The 18,587-nt window shown below is 60.3% G+C and overlaps 1 protein-coding gene across 3 annotated transcripts in view; it reads left to right on the forward strand.

The window, feature by feature from the left end:
- Nucleotides 1-17,339, forward strand: part of KCNH2 (potassium voltage-gated channel subfamily H member 2) — a 32,699-nt gene extending 15,360 nt beyond the window's left edge. The window contains exons 3-15 of one of the 3 annotated variants that reach the window (XM_004594428.2): nt 3,603-3,767; nt 4,712-5,173; nt 5,724-5,935; nt 10,489-10,917; nt 11,422-11,809; nt 12,141-12,340; nt 12,820-13,072; nt 14,081-14,274; nt 14,474-14,573; nt 15,080-15,352; nt 15,443-15,629; nt 15,859-16,036; nt 17,038-17,339. In XM_004594428.2, coding sequence (XP_004594485.2) covers nt 3,603-3,767; nt 4,712-5,173; nt 5,724-5,935; nt 10,489-10,917; nt 11,422-11,809; nt 12,141-12,340; nt 12,820-13,072; nt 14,081-14,274; nt 14,474-14,573; nt 15,080-15,352; nt 15,443-15,629; nt 15,859-16,036; nt 17,038-17,187 — 3,191 coding nt within the window. In that variant the 3' untranslated portion in view covers nt 17,188-17,339. Of the gene's footprint in view, nt 1-3,602; nt 3,768-4,711; nt 5,174-5,723; nt 5,936-7,322; nt 7,726-10,488; nt 10,918-11,421; nt 11,810-12,140; nt 12,341-12,819; nt 13,073-14,080; nt 14,275-14,473; nt 14,574-15,079; nt 15,353-15,442; nt 15,630-15,858; nt 16,037-17,037 lie in introns of those variants that run through there. The other 2 variants (XM_058681406.1, XM_004594429.2) reach the window with 2 other exon arrangements.
- The last annotated feature ends 1,248 nt before the right edge of the window (nt 17,340-18,587 follow it).

Consider the following 18,587-nt stretch of genomic DNA (forward strand, 5'->3'; position numbering starts at 1 on the left):
TCCCTGATACACCTGAGCTGTGTCCAGTCCCACTTCTGCCTGCTTGGAGACTGACTGTGAGGGACATGGCACAGGGCAGGTGTTGGGGCCAAAGTCGTGGATGGCATAAGGAGCTGGGGATCCTGGTGGGGGGCAGGGAATGGATGCTAATCAATGGCTGCCTCCCAGGGCATCCAAAGCCCCAGGTGGCAGCCTAGGCTCGTTTGTAAGTCATCTCTCCCCAAGCAGCATCTCGGCAGCCAGGGGAGTGGACAGCACACGGATCTGGCAAGGGCTGCATCAAGGCACTGAGCCATCCATGGACATCTCTCTTCCTTCTTGAACTGGGGGAGACTCCCTTTGAGTCAGTCATTTAGTCATATGTCTATCAAGGTGATTTTGTCTCTGCAACCTGGTGGGGTGAGCATGGTCACCCGGTACTGCAGCTGGACACCCCGGGGCTCAGGGAGGGTCTGTGTCCCTCGGCTGCGCACAGGCCGCCTGCCTCGGCTGCCCGCCCTCTTCCCAGGGGAGACAGGGAATCCCACAGCCTACTGCCCCGCCTCCCCCTCCTGCTCTCCTGCTGCTGGCTGCCCGGGAATGTAGGCCGTGCCTGCCACAGAGTGGCTCTTAGGGGAACTGCAGGCTTGGTCTCGCCTGGCTAGGCGGCTGGACCTTTCTTGAAGCTGGTTTCTGTCCTGGGGAGGTGGGGAGGGTGTGGGGATCTAGAGGGCATGATGGCCTGGGCTCTGGGGCTGGGGGAGAGCCACCTGGGCAGGTGGGTGGGCAACGGTTTTGGGTTTCATGTGTGCCGTTGCCAGCCCAGGGTGCAGCTCTGCTCCTTTGCTCTGAGCAGTTCTCTGCTGGGAAGTTGAGGGAGGGCCGCAGTCTCATTGTCCCCCAGGAGCACCTTTTGATTCTGTGCCCATGCGCAGCTTGGGACGTGTGCCCCCTCCCCGACTCCCGGCCTGACTGACTGTCCTGCAGTTTCTGGGACCGTCACTCTCACAACCCCAGCCAGTGACCGGATGGGGTCTGGTTTGGCAGGTGCTCTGGCCCCTTGTCCCAGCTCAAGAGGCAGCATTGGGGAAGGCTGGACATTGAAGAGCCCGGCCCATTGGGGAGGTGACATTTTTCTGCCTTCTGCATCCCCCTCAGCCATTTCTCTCCCCAGTCCTCAGGCAGGGCTCCAGTTCACATTTTTGGGATAACCAGGCCTTTGACAGGAGTTATTTGAAAGGAAAAATGTCTTGAATGTTGACAAAGGGAGGAGGGCCCCGGGTTGTGTGTGTGAGTGCCTCCTGGGCCCCATGGCCTCTCCTGGAGCCTTCGTGGCCCAGGACAGCATTAGAGATGCCAGTCTCCCAGTGAGGCTGGGCAGGCCCCAGGGTGTAGCTCCTGCCTGGCTCACAAAAGAGCTTGGTTGGGAAGTGGGGGTGGGGTGCTGGGGTCTCAGGGTCAGAATTTCTGGGGTCTTGTGTTGGGGGCAGAGTCCTCATGCACCCTAGAGGGCTAGGGTGCAGACTCCAGGTTTCCCTGAGACTTGCTTCCTGGTGGGGACCTTGGGCTGCAGGAGGGTGGGTGCTGGGGTGTCCAGGGCTAAGGTTTCCTGCTCTCTGGCCCCTCCGCAGGCCGGGGAAGGCTAGGCCCTGTTCAGGCTGCTGCTGGCCATCACCATATTAGGGCATAAACTCCAGGCAGGCTGTCTAGGTGCCAAACGGCCTCCAGCTGGGCCCAGCCCCCTGCAGCTCCCAACACCACAGCTGTGTGTCAGAGGCCGGAGGTCAGGGGACAAGAGCAGCTGCTGGAGGGGGACCCAGACAGAGCCCTGGGAGCACAGGGCCCCCTGGGCAAAGCCGCGAGGGCCTGGGATTCGGTGAGTGGAAGGGGCGGGGTGGGCGGAGAGTTCCTGGCCAGCCCCTCCCCGGGTACAGCCCTCACCTTCTTCCACACCATCAGCGCCATTTGCTCTGGGCTCACAAGCCCATCCCCAGCAGGTGCCAGGAGTCAGGCCATCCCCACCTGGGCTGTGGCTGAAGCTGCTTCCTTGTCCCTCACAGTGTTCAGCTCCTTGAGTCTGGCCAGCCAGGCATCCAGCACAGGTCCCTTGTCACAGGGTGCTGGCCCTCCTTTGACTCAAATCACCACTGCGACCACCCCTGCTGTGACCTGAGTCAGGAGAGGGGGTGAGAGTAGGCCTGGCAAGGAAGGGGGAGAAGCTGCAGGATGCTTCTTGGGAGGGTAAACAGGACAGACAGGTGTGGCTGAGCTGCCAGGGACCAAGTGGGACCACATAGTAGCTCACCAGGTAGGGTCACCTATCCACCCATGTTCACCTTTCCACTTCAGCTCTGCCCCTGCCACGGCCACTTGCTAGGCAGTGCCCCCTGCCCCAGTTATTCCAGGGGTCACGGACACCGGGAGGCAGAGCAGACAGGTGACAGAGGGGAGTGGAGACAAGGAGGGAAGCCTTTCCAGTCAGGAGACTAGGAGCAGGGAGCACACAGAGGAGCAGCAGAGGGATGTGAATGTGCTCTCTTGTTTATCAGGGAGGACTTCTTGTAGGCGGAGTGTGGGGTGTGTGTGGGTGATCTGGACTAGGCCTTGGGTGCAGCCGAGAGCGCACTCTAGAGGAAGCTTGTTCAAAAGTCACCTTGTGAGGTGTGCTGGGGACTTGGGGAGCCCAGGTGGGCCAGGGGCACTTGGCATGGTGAACTGACACCACCTGTGACCAGAGAGACTGGGAGGAGAAATTTAAAAAAACAAAACAACAAAACAAACAATCAAACAACAAAAAAATCACCAAGGACAGGGAGAGAAAAACAAGGACAAGAGAGGGAGAGGAAAGATCTAGAAGCAGTGCTTCTGAGACTGCAAGGTGAAGGATTGGTTTCTGTATCGATAAGACATCGCAGCCCAGGACCTTGATGAAATACAAGCTCCTGTGGCTGGACCTCGTGGCACTGCTGCCTTGGTGTAAAGGTTTGGAACTCTTGTTCTCCACGGCTGCCCTTATCTTGTTGTGGACCGACACAACGGCAAGGGCTAATCTGAAGAGGACAGATGGAGGCAGATCACAATCACCAACTGTCCACAGCATCCAGCAGGCACCAGGCAGCATTTACAACCCTTGAGAAAACAAAACAAAGAACCCTTATTGTTGTTCCCATTTTATAGAGAGGAAGCACAAGGCACAGCTTCAGGAAAATGTACAGATGATGAAGAAGCAAAGCTGGGATTCTGGGCCGCAAGTCTGTGGGCTGGATATGCCCCATGTGAGGGAAACGCCAAGACACGTGGAGAGGAAGGGGAAGTGAGATGGAGCAGGGGAGACTGAGGAGCCAGTGGGGGAGGGAGACACACAGAGGCAAAGAGGGCAGCGAGAGGGCGGGAGCTCCGTGCAGCAAGCTGGGCAGGTGGAGCCAGGGAGCAGCCACATGCTGGCACCCATGTGGCCAGGGTGGAGGGTAGGGCTGCAAGACAATGGAGAGGGTGCCAGGAAGGGTGTGGGCAGAGGTGGTTAGGCCCTTTTGCTCTTGGGGGTCCACCCTGTTTTGTTTTCTGCTGTACCTGTGGAGACGGCCCTGGTGCCACAGCAGCAGCTGGTCCCTCTTTCCCCACAGGAAGCTGCTTCCTCTGTCTGGTGGATGTGGTGCCCGTGAAGAATGAGGATGGGGCTGTCATCATGTTCATCCTCAACTTCGAGGTGGTGATGGAGAAGGACATGGTGGGGTCCCCGGCTCGTGACACCAATCACCGGGGTCCCCCAACCAGCTGGTTGGCCCCTGGTAAGTGGAGTCATGCTCCTGGGCTGGCCCAGGAATGGGTCTGATGTACTTGGGGGCTGGGGCTGTCCGAGGCAGTGTTCCACAGAAAGGGAGGTGGCTGGAGATGGGTGTGTGGGTGTTGGGGGATGCAGGAACACCAATGACAGGCTTGGGGCTGCCTGGCCCAGGATGGATACCCAGTGGACAGCAGCGGAGTCCAGAGTCACAGGCTCTTGGACCAGGATAGTCTCCTGTTTCTTCACCTTGCTTGCGTGGTTCCCCACTGCCCTGTTTGGTGTGGTCCTGTCTCCATCCTGGCTGACCTTCTCATGCACAAAAGTCGGCTCTGGATGGCTTCTCAGGCTTCCTTCCCTGTGTGGTCTTTGCGTGTTGAAAAGAGGCTTTTGGGGGTCTGCTCACCCATGCTGGAGGCCCCGGGGACCTCAGCTCCTTCCCTAGGGGACACAGGCTCAGGTGGCTTCACCTCTCAGCAGGGTGACCCCTGTGACTTTATCCTTCATTCAGTGCTTGGTTTCTCAAGCTTGGGATGGACCATGTTGGTGACACAGCCCCGCTTCCCCTGCAGGTGCCATCCCCACCATGGGCCAAGGCACCACCCCTCTGCCCCCTCACTCAGGTGCAGGCAACACCACCGATTGTGTGACCTCCTGCAAGTTATGTAACCTTTTTTTTTGGCCTAAATTGGCAAAAACGGGCGCTGGCGCTCAGCACTGCAGTTAGGAGACTCCAGGAGGATTTATGTGTAGGCTGCCGCGAAGGGGCTGTTTTTGATGATCAGAGGCTTTTGGCTGTTGGCTGAGAATTGAATTGTGCGTCTTAGAAGGGCACTGGCTATCAAACAGCGCCAGCCGTCAGGGTCTCCCAATTCCCCTGCTGGCAGCTCGGTGGCTAGGGTTGCAGCTGGGCCTCCGTCCCCAGGACCACCTGCCTCTGCTCTCCCACAGGCCGTGCCAAGACCTTCCGCCTGAAGCTGCCCGCACTGTTAGCGCTGACGGCCCGCGAGTCGTCATCGTCGTCGGCGCGGTCGGGTGGTGCGGGCGGCGGCACAGGTGCCCCGGGGGCCGTCGTGGTGGATGTGGACCTGACACCCGCGGCGCCCAGCAGCGAGTCGTTGGCCCTGGATGAGGTGACGGCCATGGACAACCACGTGGCGGGGCTCGGACCAGCGGCGGAGGAGCGGCGCGCGCTGGTGGGCTCTGGCTCACCGCCGCCCGTCAGCGCACCGGGCCCACAGCGGTCGCCCCGCGCACACAGCCTCAACCCCGATGCCTCGGGTTCCAGCTGCAGCCTGGCCCGGACACGCTCCCGGGAGAGCTGCGCCAGCGTGCGCCGCGCCTCCTCGGCCGATGACATCGAGGCTATGCGCGCCGGGGCACTGCCCCCGCCACCTCGCCATGCCAGCACCGGTGAGGGCAGCGGCCGCCGCAGCCCCGTGCGCTCCCACTCCCATCCCAGCCCCAGCCCACCCCACGCCTACCCCCCGTGGCAGGCCTTCAAGTTTCCTCCTTCCCGCCAGTCCCTCGTGCCTCGGAGATGGAAATCCCATTAAGCACTTATTTAATCTCATTAAGTGGCCTTTCACTCTATTAAATGTCCATTCATCCCATTACATTCTTACACTCCCAGAGCTCTTGCTGGCCCTCAGAGTTGGCTCTCCCAGGACGTCCTACAGGGGGATGGTTGTGGGAGAGGCCCAGGACTCCCTATACCACCTGGCTGGTGGGACAGACCAGCTCCCTGGGGGCTCTCTGTGTCCCAGCCAGCTTCTTTGAAATGGGGGGTTATGTGGTTTCCTGCCTCCATGACTCTCCCTCCAGCTCCTGACCCTCCTCTGCTGCCCTCCTGTGTCCCAGAGCCAGAACCTCCCAGGGCCTGGCCTTCCAGGAGCTCTCCCTCTCTGTCTTCCTCTGTGGTCTGAGTGCCCTGCCTGACCCCCCATTTGCCTTTCCACCCCAGGGGCTATGCACCCCCTGCGCAGTGGCCTGCTTAACTCCACCTCAGACTCGGACCTCGTGCGCTACCGCACCATTAGCAAGATTCCGCAGATCACCCTCAACTTCGTGGACCTCAAGGGAGATCCCTTCCTGGCCTCGCCTACCAGTGACCGGGAGATCATAGCCCCCAAGATAAAGGAGCGGACCCACAATGTCACTGAGAAGGTCACCCAGGTAGGGATTCAACTCTCACTTCACTTTGTAGGAGCTTGTATGGGAAGAGGTAGGGGCAGGCTGTGGGTAAAGTGGGAACGGAACAGCACCTTGTTGCAGATTTGGGATGGGAGGGGAGGGGAAGAACCGGGAGGTGGCTTTGGGACCAGCAGGTGTGGTGTCTGGCTTGAGGGGGCATGGAGAGGATAGGGCACTTGAGGCTGGGGGTGGAAGAGTGCAGGGGAGGGTGGGAGAAGTCAGCCTCAGGGGACAAGGTCTGCTAACAGGATGAGTGGGAGAAAGGTACTGGGTGTCAGGCCAGCAGGAAGCAATGCAGATTCTGAGGTCATGGAGGCCAAGGTCAAGAGATTGCTGATTCTTTCAGGCCACCGTGAGGATGAATGTGAGGCTGGGGGACTGGCATCTTAGGATGTCCCGGTGGCCCAGAGCTGTTACCTGTATTCTCCTCCCCCCACAGAGAGGGGTGACTTCTTTTGTGTGTAGTTAGGGGGCAACCGTGGTGGGCTGACGCCTGGTCCAGAGAAGATCTGGAGCCTTTGGGGGCACTAACCCAAACCAGCCAGTGGCAGGACCAGACTGGTCTTTTGTCCCCTCCTAGCAGCTGTGTGGTCTGCATTCCTCCCCTTCTGCACTCCTCTGCCTACCTCAGCTGCCTCGCATGCTGGCCTCAGTGTGTGTGTGTGCACGCGCGTGCTCAGGACTGCAGGTGCCTGCACCGAGTGCCGGGTTCCATATAGTGGGGGACCTGTCCCCAGCTGCTGCTTCTAGCTTCTCCCGCGGTGGCAGCTGCCAAGGGTGGCCTCTGTGAGGTTGCTGCCCATCTTGCTTGGCTAGCCTTCCTGGCCTTGCTCCAGATGCCTTCTGACTCACTGGGTCCCTGCCAGGTCTCCAAACCCCTTGGCCTTGACTCTGGAACATTCCCCCTCACCCCAGGTCCTTATCTCCCCCTCTTGTCCCTGCCTGTTCTCTCAGTCCCTACCTGAGCCCCCTGTGTGTTGGCTCTGTGCGGGAGCCCTCCATGTCTGCCTGCCATGTTGTTGTGGGTCTGTGTGTGTGCGTCTCTGTCGGCGTGCACGGGTGTGTTTGCCAGTCCCTGGTCAGTCTCTCCACCTCTGGGCGGCTGTGACTCTGGCTGGCTAGGCACTGGACCGGCGGGGCGGGGGTGTTGGGGAGACCATTAATCTGCCGTGACAGTCCCGGCTGCCCTGCCGGGGCAGAGGGGGAGGGGCACGGGCTGCGGGAGCGGCTGCAGCAGGAGCCTGGAGCGGGCCGCGGGGGAGGGGGCCCCTAGCCTGGCACGGGGCGGAGGGGCGGGCACGGGCTGGGCGGGGGAGCCCAGTGTGCCGGGGTGGGGGTGGGGGGGGAAGGAGGAGGGGCCGGCCGGCCAGAGCAGCCGAGGTTCCGACCGCAGCTGCCGGGCTGGCGGCAGGCAGGCAGAGCGCGGCAGCACCCTGGCCGCGGGGGCCCATACCAGGGGACCATGGGCAGCCTGAGCCAGGCAGGCTGCTGCCTACGCTCCATACCGGGGTGACCCCAGCTCTGGGGCCTGGCCCCAACCACCTTGGCTTCATGCCAGAGGCTGCCCTGCTCGCCTGGGCTGGGACTGCCTCTGGGGTGCAGGTGAGCCGTTGGCCGGGCCCTCGGGCCCTGGGACAGGCAGGCTTGGGGGAGCCAGGTCCTTCATGGCGGCTCCAGCAGGGAAGGCAAGCGGGACAGGGGCCCTGCGGCCCAGGGCCAAGAAAAGCCGGGTGAGGCGGGCTGTACGCATCTCCAGCCTGGTGGCCCAGGAGGTAGGTGACCCCCAGCCCCTCCTCCCCTCGGAGAGTGGGGACCCCCGCAGGCAGCTTCTGCCGGAGGGCGTGCAGCTTCCAGCTAGGAAGGAGGGTTTCCGTGAAGCAGGACAGCTTGGGATTTCCCAGCTGCCGGCAGTCCTGGGTGCCTGCTGGCTCTCCTCCCCGCCCAGTTTCCCTGGCTAGGCTTCCTGTTGTCTGGGGGATCCCCTTCTGGGGTTCACACCATTCCAGCTGTGTATGTAAAGGGAAGAACAAGACGACAGGGAAGCTATGGGTGCTCAGAGAGGATGGCGTGGAGTTGGAGGGAGGAGAGCATGCCAGCAGGCGGTGGCTGGGAGAGGAATGGTGGGCAGCAGCCAGGCCTGGCACAGAGCACGGGGGCTCCTTGCTGTCTGTGCTGAGCGTGGATCTGCAGCAGGTGAGGGGGGCTGGAGCTGCTTTCAGCAGTTCTGGAGGCTGGAGTTGAGGGTGCAGGTGGTTAAGGGGGCCATGGGTGGTTGGTGAGGGGCTGCTGAGTGGAGGAACCTGGCTTGCCTCTTCAGAGGTGGCCTGGGTTCTGCTGGCTGGGTCATTGTCTCAGCTCCCCAAGCTGATTACTTATTACCTTGTGGGAACCACCTCTCTGCCCTTAGCGTCTCTCTCCTATGGAGCCAAGAGACGGCTCAGGACTCTGGCTAGTGGTGGAGGTGATTCCAGGTATGCCTGAATGCTCCACCCTTGCCACTACCTTCCCTACACCTAAGCTGTCTCTGGGCTCATAGGCGCGTCCCTGCTGGGGGACAGGTGCAGGTGGGATTCTACCCACCCACAGGTGAGGACCCAGGTTTTGGCTTCAGTAAATTAACTTCAGCAGTCTATAGGACAGTAGGTTGAGCAGGGCTGTGTACCTGGCCCTGAGACTGTGTGGTGGGCTGTATGGGTAATAGAGCTGCCAGCAGCCCCCATGAAGCAGGCCTTGAATCACAGGCATGCTCCATGCGTGCGTGTCTGTCCTGGGGTGGTGCAGGCCAAGCTTTGGGCAGAGTCAGGGCAGGGTCACTGCTGCCAGGGCCCAACCTTGTAGGCATAAGGAGAACCATCTGGAGGTGGGGGGCAGCTGTGTACCCTGCTGCTTGTCTGCAGGGTTCCAGCCAATTCCTTTTTCTCAGTCTCCACTTGAGCCTCTAGAAACCATCATCCCATGCACACCTGCTGATGGCCTTAAGGAACGATCTGCTTAGGCTGAAGACAGGAAAGAAATGGGGTCCAAGGTGGGCCACATGCCCCTTCCCCTGCCCTCAGACCCCATTTACTTCCTCTGATGCCATCTAATACCTCTGGAGTTGGTGTGCCCACTTAGTGTGGCCAAGCCCCTGACTTTACTCATGCCACTTCTGATTTCTTCTAATGGTGTGTTGTCAAAGTGATGCCCTCTGTGAAGGTGCACTGGGGGCTCCAGCCTGTATCTGAGCCGGGATCTCTGGGACTTCATGCAGCCCAGAGGCCCGAGACTGTGCTTCTTCTGGGTTGGCTGGGCAAGGTCTTGGGTTGGGATGCCTGGCAGGGGGCAGGCTGGGAGAGCTTGGGCAGGTTGTCCTGGGATGAATGAGATGGCAAGAGAGAGGACAAGAGGAGTGGCCAGTGGAACCCATCGGGAGACAGAGGAGGTCATGGACAGTGTGAGAGAGCCGCTCTGAGCCCTTCCTAGGAAGAGTGACGTGGCTACTGCACCTGCTCTGGGCAGTGGGCCTGCACCTGCATGGCTGTGGCAGAGGCTGGAAACCCCTGTGCAGGGCCAGCCTGTGTGCATATCCTCAGCCTGCATGCATACAGTTGGGCACCATTTCCTTTGGGCTGGGCTGCTTGTTATGTCCCTTTGTGAGTGTGTGGGAGGGTAAGGGCTGTGGGTTGTGTGTGCCTGAGTGGCGAGGGAGCTGGCAGAGTGGGGGTGGGTGGGTGAGAGGAAGTGTGTTAGTCTCATTTGCCTCTAGAGACGTCAAGGGTGCCTGCAACTGGGTGGCTGACATCCTTGGGCCGGTGGCATAAAGTGGGACCCATAGGAAACTGGAGTGGCAAGTTTTGGTTTATGGGATTATGGCTCTTGGGGCCATTGCCCAGGCTACTAACTTTAGTCCTTGGGACATTTTCTGGACTGAGACTGAGGTGTGTGCATGTGTGTGTTGGTCCAGAGTGTGGGCAAGATGACATGGTGTGCTACAGTCCGAAGGTTTCGGTCTGCACTGCTGGTGGGGAGCAATTGTCACTGCACAGTCCTCTGGAGTCAGGTGTGCTGGATGTGGTCAGAACTCCCTCTAGCAGCCCCATGCTGCATCATATTCTGGCCACTGCAGTGCCCAAGTCTGGGGCAGGGGACGGGGTCAGTTGCTATGGGAGAAGAGCTAGAGCTAATCTCATTGGTTGGTTCACTCCCTGGATGCCTGGAGTCAGGCTACAGCCAGCAACTGGGAACTCAATCTGAATCTCCCATGTGGTGACTGGGGCCCAACTATGTCAGCTATGACATGGCCATACTGTCAGGACACTGGAATTGGGAGTAGAGCTGAGGCTAGAACCCAGGCACACTTAAATGGGATGTGAGCATTGCAAGCAGTGTCTTAACTGCTTAAGCTAATGCCCACCCCTGACGGATTCTCTTTTGGCCTCCTTTCTTCCTCTGCATGGCCTCAGCAGAGACGTCCCCTGCACCCCCTGGTCCCCATATCTCATCAAGGTCCTGCCATCTGTCCTCACCCTTCACCTGCCTCTTGCTGCCTTGTCTAGGTCCTGTCCTTGGGTGCTGACGTGCTGCCCGAGTACAAGCTACAGGCACCACGCATCCACCGCTGGACCATCCTGCACTACAGCCCCTTCAAGGCTGTGTGGGACTGGCTCATCCTGCTGCTGGTCATTTACACGGCTGTCTTCACACCCTACTCGGCTGCCTTCTTGCTAAAAGAGACAGAAGAGGGTCCCCCAGCTCCTGATTGTGGCTATGCCTGCCAGCCATTGGCTGTGGTGGATCTCATTGTGGACATCATGTTCATCGTGGATATCCTCATCAATTTCCGTACCACCTACGTCAACGCCAATGAGGAGGTTGTCAGCCATCCCGGCCGCATTGCCGTCCATTACTTTAAGGGCTGGTTTCTCATTGACATGGTGGCAGCCATCCCATTTGATCTGCTCATCTTCGGCTCGGGCTCTGAGGAGGTGGGGTTGGCTAGGAGGCAAAGAATGCTGGAGGGAGGCTGGGAGGGGGTGGGCTGAGGGAGGGGAGGTGGTGCGAAAGAGAGAGGGGTTGCAGAGGTGTGGCGTGCTTCAGCCACCCTGAGCTGACTGCTTGCCACGGGAGCTGCTTTATAAGGGCTGAGAGAAAGAGCAGAAGGGGCTCTTCTTTCTACTTCAGCTGCCTAAAGGGGACAGTTTTGGAACACCCACAGCACAGGAACATGGGCCTTCTGGAGCTCCTGTTTCCTCATTCTCACTGTGGGAACCATGCCTGCTGTGTCCCAAAGCCAGGGCCAAGATGGATGAGCCTTCTGTGTTGGGCCCAGTGGGTGAAACACGTCACGCAGAGTGTTTCAAATATTAGGAAGATTCCATGAGGAAGTGTCGGGATAAGGGGCGCAAATCTTACCTCTGGAGCTCCCTCCAAGGGCCACAGTGCCTCCACTGATGGTCTGCCCCTCTCCCCTCACCCTTCTCCCCCTCTAGCTGATAGGGCTCCTGAAGACAGCACGGCTGCTGCGGCTGGTGCGTGTGGCTCGGAAGCTGGACCGTTACTCGGAGTATGGGGCGGCCGTACTCTTCCTACTCATGTGTACCTTCGCACTCATTGCGCACTGGCTGGCCTGCATCTGGTACGCTATTGGCAACATGGAGCAGCCGCACATGGACTCACGCATCGGCTGGCTGCACAACCTGGGCGACCAGATTGGCAAGCCGTACAATAGCAGCGGCCTGGGCGGCCCCTCCATCAAGGACAAGTACGTCACAGCTCTCTACTTCACCTTCAGCAGCCTCACCAGCGTAGGCTTCGGCAACGTCTCCCCCAACACCAACTCCGAGAAGATCTTTTCCATCTGCGTCATGCTCATTGGCTGTGAGTGCACTCCTGGAGATGGGGCAGGCATTGGGGGATGGGTGGTGGGGACGAGCTCTCAATGGAGGACAGTGAGGCTGCTGGGCAGCCAAGTGAGCACCTTGCACCATTAATGCCTCTGGGGTCCACCTCCCAGACATGGTTTGGGGGCGAGGGCAGCCAGGCCCTGCTGAAAGACTGCCACACGTTAGAGTGTGTATACTTGGGCATCACAAGCGTGTGTGTTCAGACTGAGATGGGACCCAAGCTGGTGATGCTAGGGGACCAAACTGAGGGGTTCCCCTGGGCAGCTCCTGTGGATGCTGATGGCCCCACTCACCCATGCCCCCAGCCCTCATGTACGCGAGCATCTTCGGCAACGTGTCGGCCATCATCCAGCGGCTGTACTCGGGCACTGCCCGCTACCACACACAGATGCTGCGGGTGCGCGAGTTCATCCGCTTCCACCAGATCCCCAACCCGCTGCGCCAGCGCCTCGAGGAGTACTTCCAGCATGCCTGGTCCTACACCAATGGCATTGACATGAATGCGGTGAGGCCCCAGAGCCGGGTAAAGGCAGGCGAGGAGAGGCGGGGACCTTTGGTGCCTTGAGCTTGGTTCAGAGAGCCATATAGATCAGGCTGGTGCCTGGCCCCTGTGCTCAGGAGGAATTGATGCCCACAGAACTGCCACATTGGACACTGTTCCATTTAGAGCAGGTGTTCTAGCAGGTTGGCATTTGAAGGTCGTAACTCCTTCAAACAGGCAGAGGCAGAACTTCATCTCTACCTCCCATTTGAGAAAATGAAGGTCCAACCCCTGGGGGTACCTGGTTAGGGGTGGTGCCACTGGAGTGGGAACCCAGGCCCTTCCTGAGACACTGGTCCTCTTAGTGCTGGGTGGTAGGGCATCTGGGATCGCTAGGGCCAGGAGATGGAGAGGCTTGTCTGAGATGGAGGTGGAGGACAGGTGGGGTGGGATGCTGGTGGAGTTCCCGGGGAACATGTGCTGAGTTATCCTGTTGCCCCCAGGTGCTGAAGGGCTTCCCTGAGTGCCTGCAGGCTGACATCTGCCTGCACCTCAACCGCTCCCTGCTGCAGCACTGCAAGCCCTTCCGAGGGGCCACCAAAGGCTGCCTGCGGGCCCTGGCCATGAAGTTCAAGACCACGCATGCGCCACCAGGGGACACACTGGTGCATGCTGGGGACCTGCTGACAGCTCTCTACTTCATCTCCCGGGGCTCCATTGAGATCTTGCGGGGTGACGTCGTCGTGGCCATCCTGGGTATGGGTGGAGGCTGGTGCTGGCTTAGAGAGGCAGGGCTGAGCCCCATGAGCACATAGTCCTGAGGGCTGTGAACCTGGGACTACCGGCAAGGTCTCTGACACTCCAAGAAGGGCAGGCGAGAGCAGCTGGTATAGTCCTCGGGGGTAGGGGAAAGGTGTAATGAGGGTCCCCAGATTCTTCTTGCCTCCAGGATCTCCGCAGATATTTCCTGCTTCCTACACGTAGGATCTAGAGCGCCAAGGTGGGAGGGGAGGCTGTTTGTCTGACTTTGCTAAGCACCTTGTGGAGACCCGCAGCCTCATGTCCCAGAGCACACAGCCAAGGAAGTCCTGCCTTTCCTGCACACAGGGGCAGGGGTGCCAGGACCCTGGTGGCTTCTTGCCCTCTGTCGGTCCTTCCAGGACTCTGCAAGTCCCAGGGCAGGACATCAAACACATCTGATTGTGGCTCCCAATGGGATATTTGAAGTCTCCATCTCCCAGTTTAGTGGAAACCTATGCTCATCCCATAAACACTCCCCTTCCCCTACTAAAAGGGAACAACACCTTGGCCTTACTACCATGGTACATTCTGGCATTTTCTATTGTATGGTGTTCTGTGTGCTAAGCTAGACTATCCTATTTCTTTCTTTTATTATTATTTTTTTAAACAAACAGCTGGTCTTGAATCTTTACTGGGTTTTGAGCCATAGTCTACAGAACGCTGCTTGTGGGGGCGCAGTATCCGCCAGGAGGGCATTGGGATGGGGGCATTCAGGTGTGTGGAGTTAGTGTTATAACCCAAGGAAATCAGGGCAGGGAGCAGAGTCAGGGTACCCTGGCTTGTCCCCATTCCAGGCCTGGTGCCATTGAATGGGAGGAGGCACAGAAGTAGCTGGTTTCCTGAGTGAGAGCCTTCGCTCCCTGCTGGCAGTGGTGTTGGGTTGGACCCAGAGTTGGGACTGCTGGAGAGAAGGTGCTGCCACCTTGGATGCTGGCCTGAACTCGGCCCCTGTGTGGCCTGCAGGGAAGAATGACATCTTTGGAGAACCGCTGAACCTGTATGCACGGCCTGGCAAGTCCAACGGGGATGTGCGGGCCCTTACCTACTGTGACCTGCACAAGATCCACCGTGACGACCTGCTGGAGGTGCTGGACATGTACCCCGAGTTCTCAGACCACTTCTGGTCCAGCCTGGAGATCACCTTCAACCTGCGAGATGTGAGTGGCCCATCCAGGCTTGTCGCTGCCCTCCAGAGACCTGCCCTGCAGCCAGCCAGGCCGCCCGTCCCTTGGAAGTGTTGCCTTTGCCTGGAGCAGGCTGTGGCGGGCAGAGCCTCCTGCACCACGTACTAATGAGAGGGTTGAGGCCTGACCCGGAAGAGCTGGGAAAATCCCTCACGCCTGTACTCCGTTCCAGACCAACATGATCCCGGGCTCGCCTGGCAGTGCGGAGTGGGAGGGAGGCTTCCATCGGCAACGCAAGCGCAAGCTGTCCTTTCGCAGGCGCACAGACAGGGGTGAGGCGGGGGAGGGGGGTTGGGGAGAGGTGGGGGAGGGGTGCAGAGGACCTGTCCCTGAATGCCCGCTCCTCACTCCAGCAATACAAATGCTGCCCCTGCTTTCAGACCCATTTAAAGCCGTCACCTTCTCCAGGAAGACCTCTGCCATTCTCCAGGGCAAGGGTGTGCCTAGGCCATTTTGGTCCTGGCAGGTCAGGGGTCTCCTGGGTGCTGCCTTGAACAGAAAAGGGGTGAGAGACACAAACCCAGCCAGCTGGGGAGGCTAGTGGCCTGTGGAACATACCCAAGACCTTGACCAGGGTAGCCAGGGGACGGGGAGGTGGCCTGGGGAGCTCCCAGCCTGGTTGGCAGTAGGGAAAGATAGCACAAGTGACAATTGGGGCTAGCAAAGGCCTCTCCCCACAGCCCTGTCCCAGGCTCGCTCCCGTCCTCTCCCCTGCCCTCCCCTGATCCGCCCTCCCTTCCCCCTCCCGTCTCTGAGGCCCGTTCTCTGTTTCCCACAGACACGGAGCAGCCAGGGGAGGTGTCGGCCTTGGGGCCGGGCCGGGCGGGGGCAGGGCCCAGTAGCCGGGGCCGGCCGGGGGGGCCGTGGGGGGAGAGCCCGTCCAGTGGCCCCTCCAGCCCTGAGAGCAGTGAGGATGAGGGCCCGGGCCGCAGCTCCAGCCCCCTCCGCCTGGTGCCCTTCTCCAGCCCCAGGCCCCCCGGAGAGCCGCCGGGCGGGGAGCCGCTGACCGAGGACTGCGAGAAGAGCAGCGACACCTGTAACCCGCTGTCAGGTAAGGGGGCGGGGCCGGGGGAGGGGCCGGGCCGGGCGGGGGCGGGGCCTCGCTCCCAGGCTCATCTCTCCCCGCCCCCTCCGCCTCCAGGCGCCTTCTCGGGAGTGTCCAACATTTTCAGCTTCTGGGGGGACAGTCGGGGCCGTCAGTACCAGGAGCTGCCTCGCTGCCCGGCCCCTGCCCCCAGCCTCCTCAACATTCCTCTGTCCAGCCCCGGCCGGCGGCCCCGGGGCGACGTGGAGAGCAGGCTGGACGCCCTCCAGAGGCAGCTCAACAGGTGAGGACGGCCCTGAGAGCTGGGCTGGGATGAGGGTCCTCGGAGGCAGGTCAGTGAGCCGCTGGCCGCATTGTCCGCAGCAGGTGCCTTGAGCTTGGAGTTGAACCCCAGACTGTCACAGCCAGAGCGAATAGGGAGCCTGGGGTTCTGGGGTTGGGATGGGGATTTCAGAGTTCCCCAGCACCTCCGCCCCAGTCCACGGGTTTGTCATCTTTCCTCCTTGCTGCAGGCTGGAGGCCCGGCTCAGTACGGACATGGCCACCGTCCTGCAACTTCTCCAGAGGCAGATGACGCTGGTCCCGCCCGCCTACAGTGCTGTGACCACCCCGGGGCCTGGCCCTACCTCCACCTCCCCTCTGCTACCTGTTAGCCCCATCCCCACTCTCACCCTGGACTCGCTTTCTCAGGTGAGCTCCTGAATACCCCCACCCCTCACCGCAACCCTAGCTCCGCCTGCCTTTTCTGCTCTGACTCCTCTCTACCGGGAGGGCTGCCTTAGCAGGGAGTCCCCAATCCAAAGCCCCCAATCCAAAGCCGCAGCAGCTGGGCGCAGGGAGCCAGCCGCTATTGAGGGACCCCAGCCGGGGGTGAGGGTAGCAGACCAGTGTGTCTTGGGACAAGCCCCCAGGCTTCTGAGGAGGCTACATCTGTCCCTTCCACCTGTGTGTCTGGGGACCCGTGCTGGAGCAGGGTCTCAGCTCCCCTTCCCTTTGTCCTCCCCGGAGTGGCCACGTGTACGAGCTGGCTGCTGGCCTCCCTGAGGCACAGCTGTGCCTGGGCCACCCTGCAGCAGTTCCTGAGGGCTCCCCGAGGACGCCGTGTGGGCTCTGCTCCCTCCCCCCTTCGTTGGCATCACTCCCCCCTCCCATATGCTGACTGCTCCTGTTTGCAGACACCAGGGCCCACGTCAGCAAATGTGCCAGTCTCCCTTCACAGCCTCCCCCGCAGAGATCTCACCAGCAGGCTCGGCAGCACCCACAAACCCCTCCCGCCTGCCCTGGCACTCTCCCTGGCCGCCAGCCTGCCTCAGTGCCTGGGGCCCGGCTCCTTCTTGCTTGAGGGAAGGAAGCTTAGTCTCCCTTTGTCCCGGTTCAGGGACTGTGTACTCCAGGCTGGGCTTGTGTTCAAATGCCACAATCTCAGGGTGCCAGTGGGCAGAGGCAGGGAGAAGTTGAGGCCTCTGGCTAGCTTTGCCTGACCATGGTAGGCCCCCTGGGTCAGGTGGGAGCTCCCTAGCTGCTCCCAGCCCCCCTGTTTGGTGTGTGGCCTGTGGGAATGCACTTGCCTCCCTCTGCCCTCAATAGCCCTGGTCCTGCTCTGCCCTGGGCCCCTTCTCTAGGCCCTCCAGTGCCCCTCTTCCACCCCCCCCCCAGCCCCGGGCCTCCTCACACTCTTGTGTTCTTTACAGGTTTCCCAGTTTATGGCGTGCGAGGAGCTCCCTACAGGGGCCCCAGAGCTCCCCCAAGATGGCCCCACTCGTCGCCTTTCCCTACCGGGCCAGCTGGGGGCCCTCACCTCCCAGCCCCTGCACAGACACGGCTCAGACCCAGGCAGTTAGTGGGGCTGCCCAGTGTGGACACGTGGACAGGTGGCTCACCCAGGGCCCAGAGCCCCACCTGGGCCCTTCCCCTCGGAGGCCCCGCCCAGGAGGCCCTGGCCGGGAAGAAGGGGAGAGGATGGTGAAGGAACAGCTCCCCTGGGCCCCACTGGGAGGGGCAGGGGCAGGGCCGGGCAGTGGACAGGGGGTCTGTGGTCCCCAACACTGCCCTGGGGGCATTAGCTGGTCTAACTGCCCGGAGGCACCCGGCCCTGGGCCTTAGGCACCTCAAGGACTTTTCTGCTATTTACTGCTCTTATTAAGGATAATAATTAAGGATCATATGAATAATTAATGAAGATGCTGATGACTATGAATAATAAATAATTATCCCAAGGAGACTCCAGTGGGTTGCTCTTTCCCTCCATCCCACACTGTGCTGTGTCTTGGGTTTAAGGTCCAGAAGCCTGGGTCTGCCCCAGTGGCCAGGGGCAGGGGAAGGGTTCCCTGGTGACAGACACAGATTCCTGTCAAGGCTTCCCACTTTCCCTGCCATCCTGGACTCTGCATAGCGAAGAGTCATCTGCCCTGCACCCTTTGGTCCCAAATGGGGTTCCAGGTTGAGTTGCTTTGTTGGGTGACACAATGGCTCCCCAAGCTGACTCCCACAGACTGTGGACACAAACACATCTGTCTACCTTGTGTAGCTCATGAGCTCAGCTCCACATTGACCTTAACTTAGGATTAGGTTTAACCCAAGCACAGACTTTCACCCTCACCCCTGACTTGGCCTCATCTTGACCCTAAATCAATGGACCCCATATGGACCTGTCTCCGGGGATACTGGCTTCCCCAGAGCTGCCCTTTGGGTCACCTGTGATCCTTGGTCACAAGAGAAACAGACTAACAAAGTGGGTGTGTCAGGGGCACTCCATCCCATTGCTGGGGGAAGACACTGGCACAGACCCCAGTGCGCATGAAGGCGTGTGTGTGTGTGTGTGTGTGTGTGTGTGGCGGGGCTGCAGGACCTGTGAGCGCACACATACCCCATGGCAGCAGAAGGGACGGGAGATGGTGGTAGCTACGCCTGGGTGGGTCTGCTCCTAGTAGGGCTGCTGCCAAGGGCTTCCAGAGCCCTCAGAACAGTTTCTTACTGAGGCCTCACCATGGTTGGCCCTTGGGGATGGGCTTGTTAACTCTGCTTGAAAGACAAATGTGGTTGTTCAGCAGAATGTCTGGGAGCTTCTTCCAGTGCCTGTGGCAAGTCACAAAGGATGAGAGACGTTTCCCTGTCCATCCTGTGCTGGGCTGGGCAGCAATGGGGAGGCGGGTGAGCCCCAGGGGTCAGGGGTGGGTGAGGCTGACAGGTGGGGTAGGCAGGAAGAGCAGCTTGCTGTGCCAGGGTCTGTCACACGTGTGTG

This window comes from Ochotona princeps, chromosome 25 (assembly GCF_030435755.1).
Source record: "Ochotona princeps isolate mOchPri1 chromosome 25, mOchPri1.hap1, whole genome shotgun sequence".
Lineage (NCBI taxonomy): Eukaryota > Metazoa > Chordata > Mammalia > Lagomorpha > Ochotonidae > Ochotona > Ochotona princeps.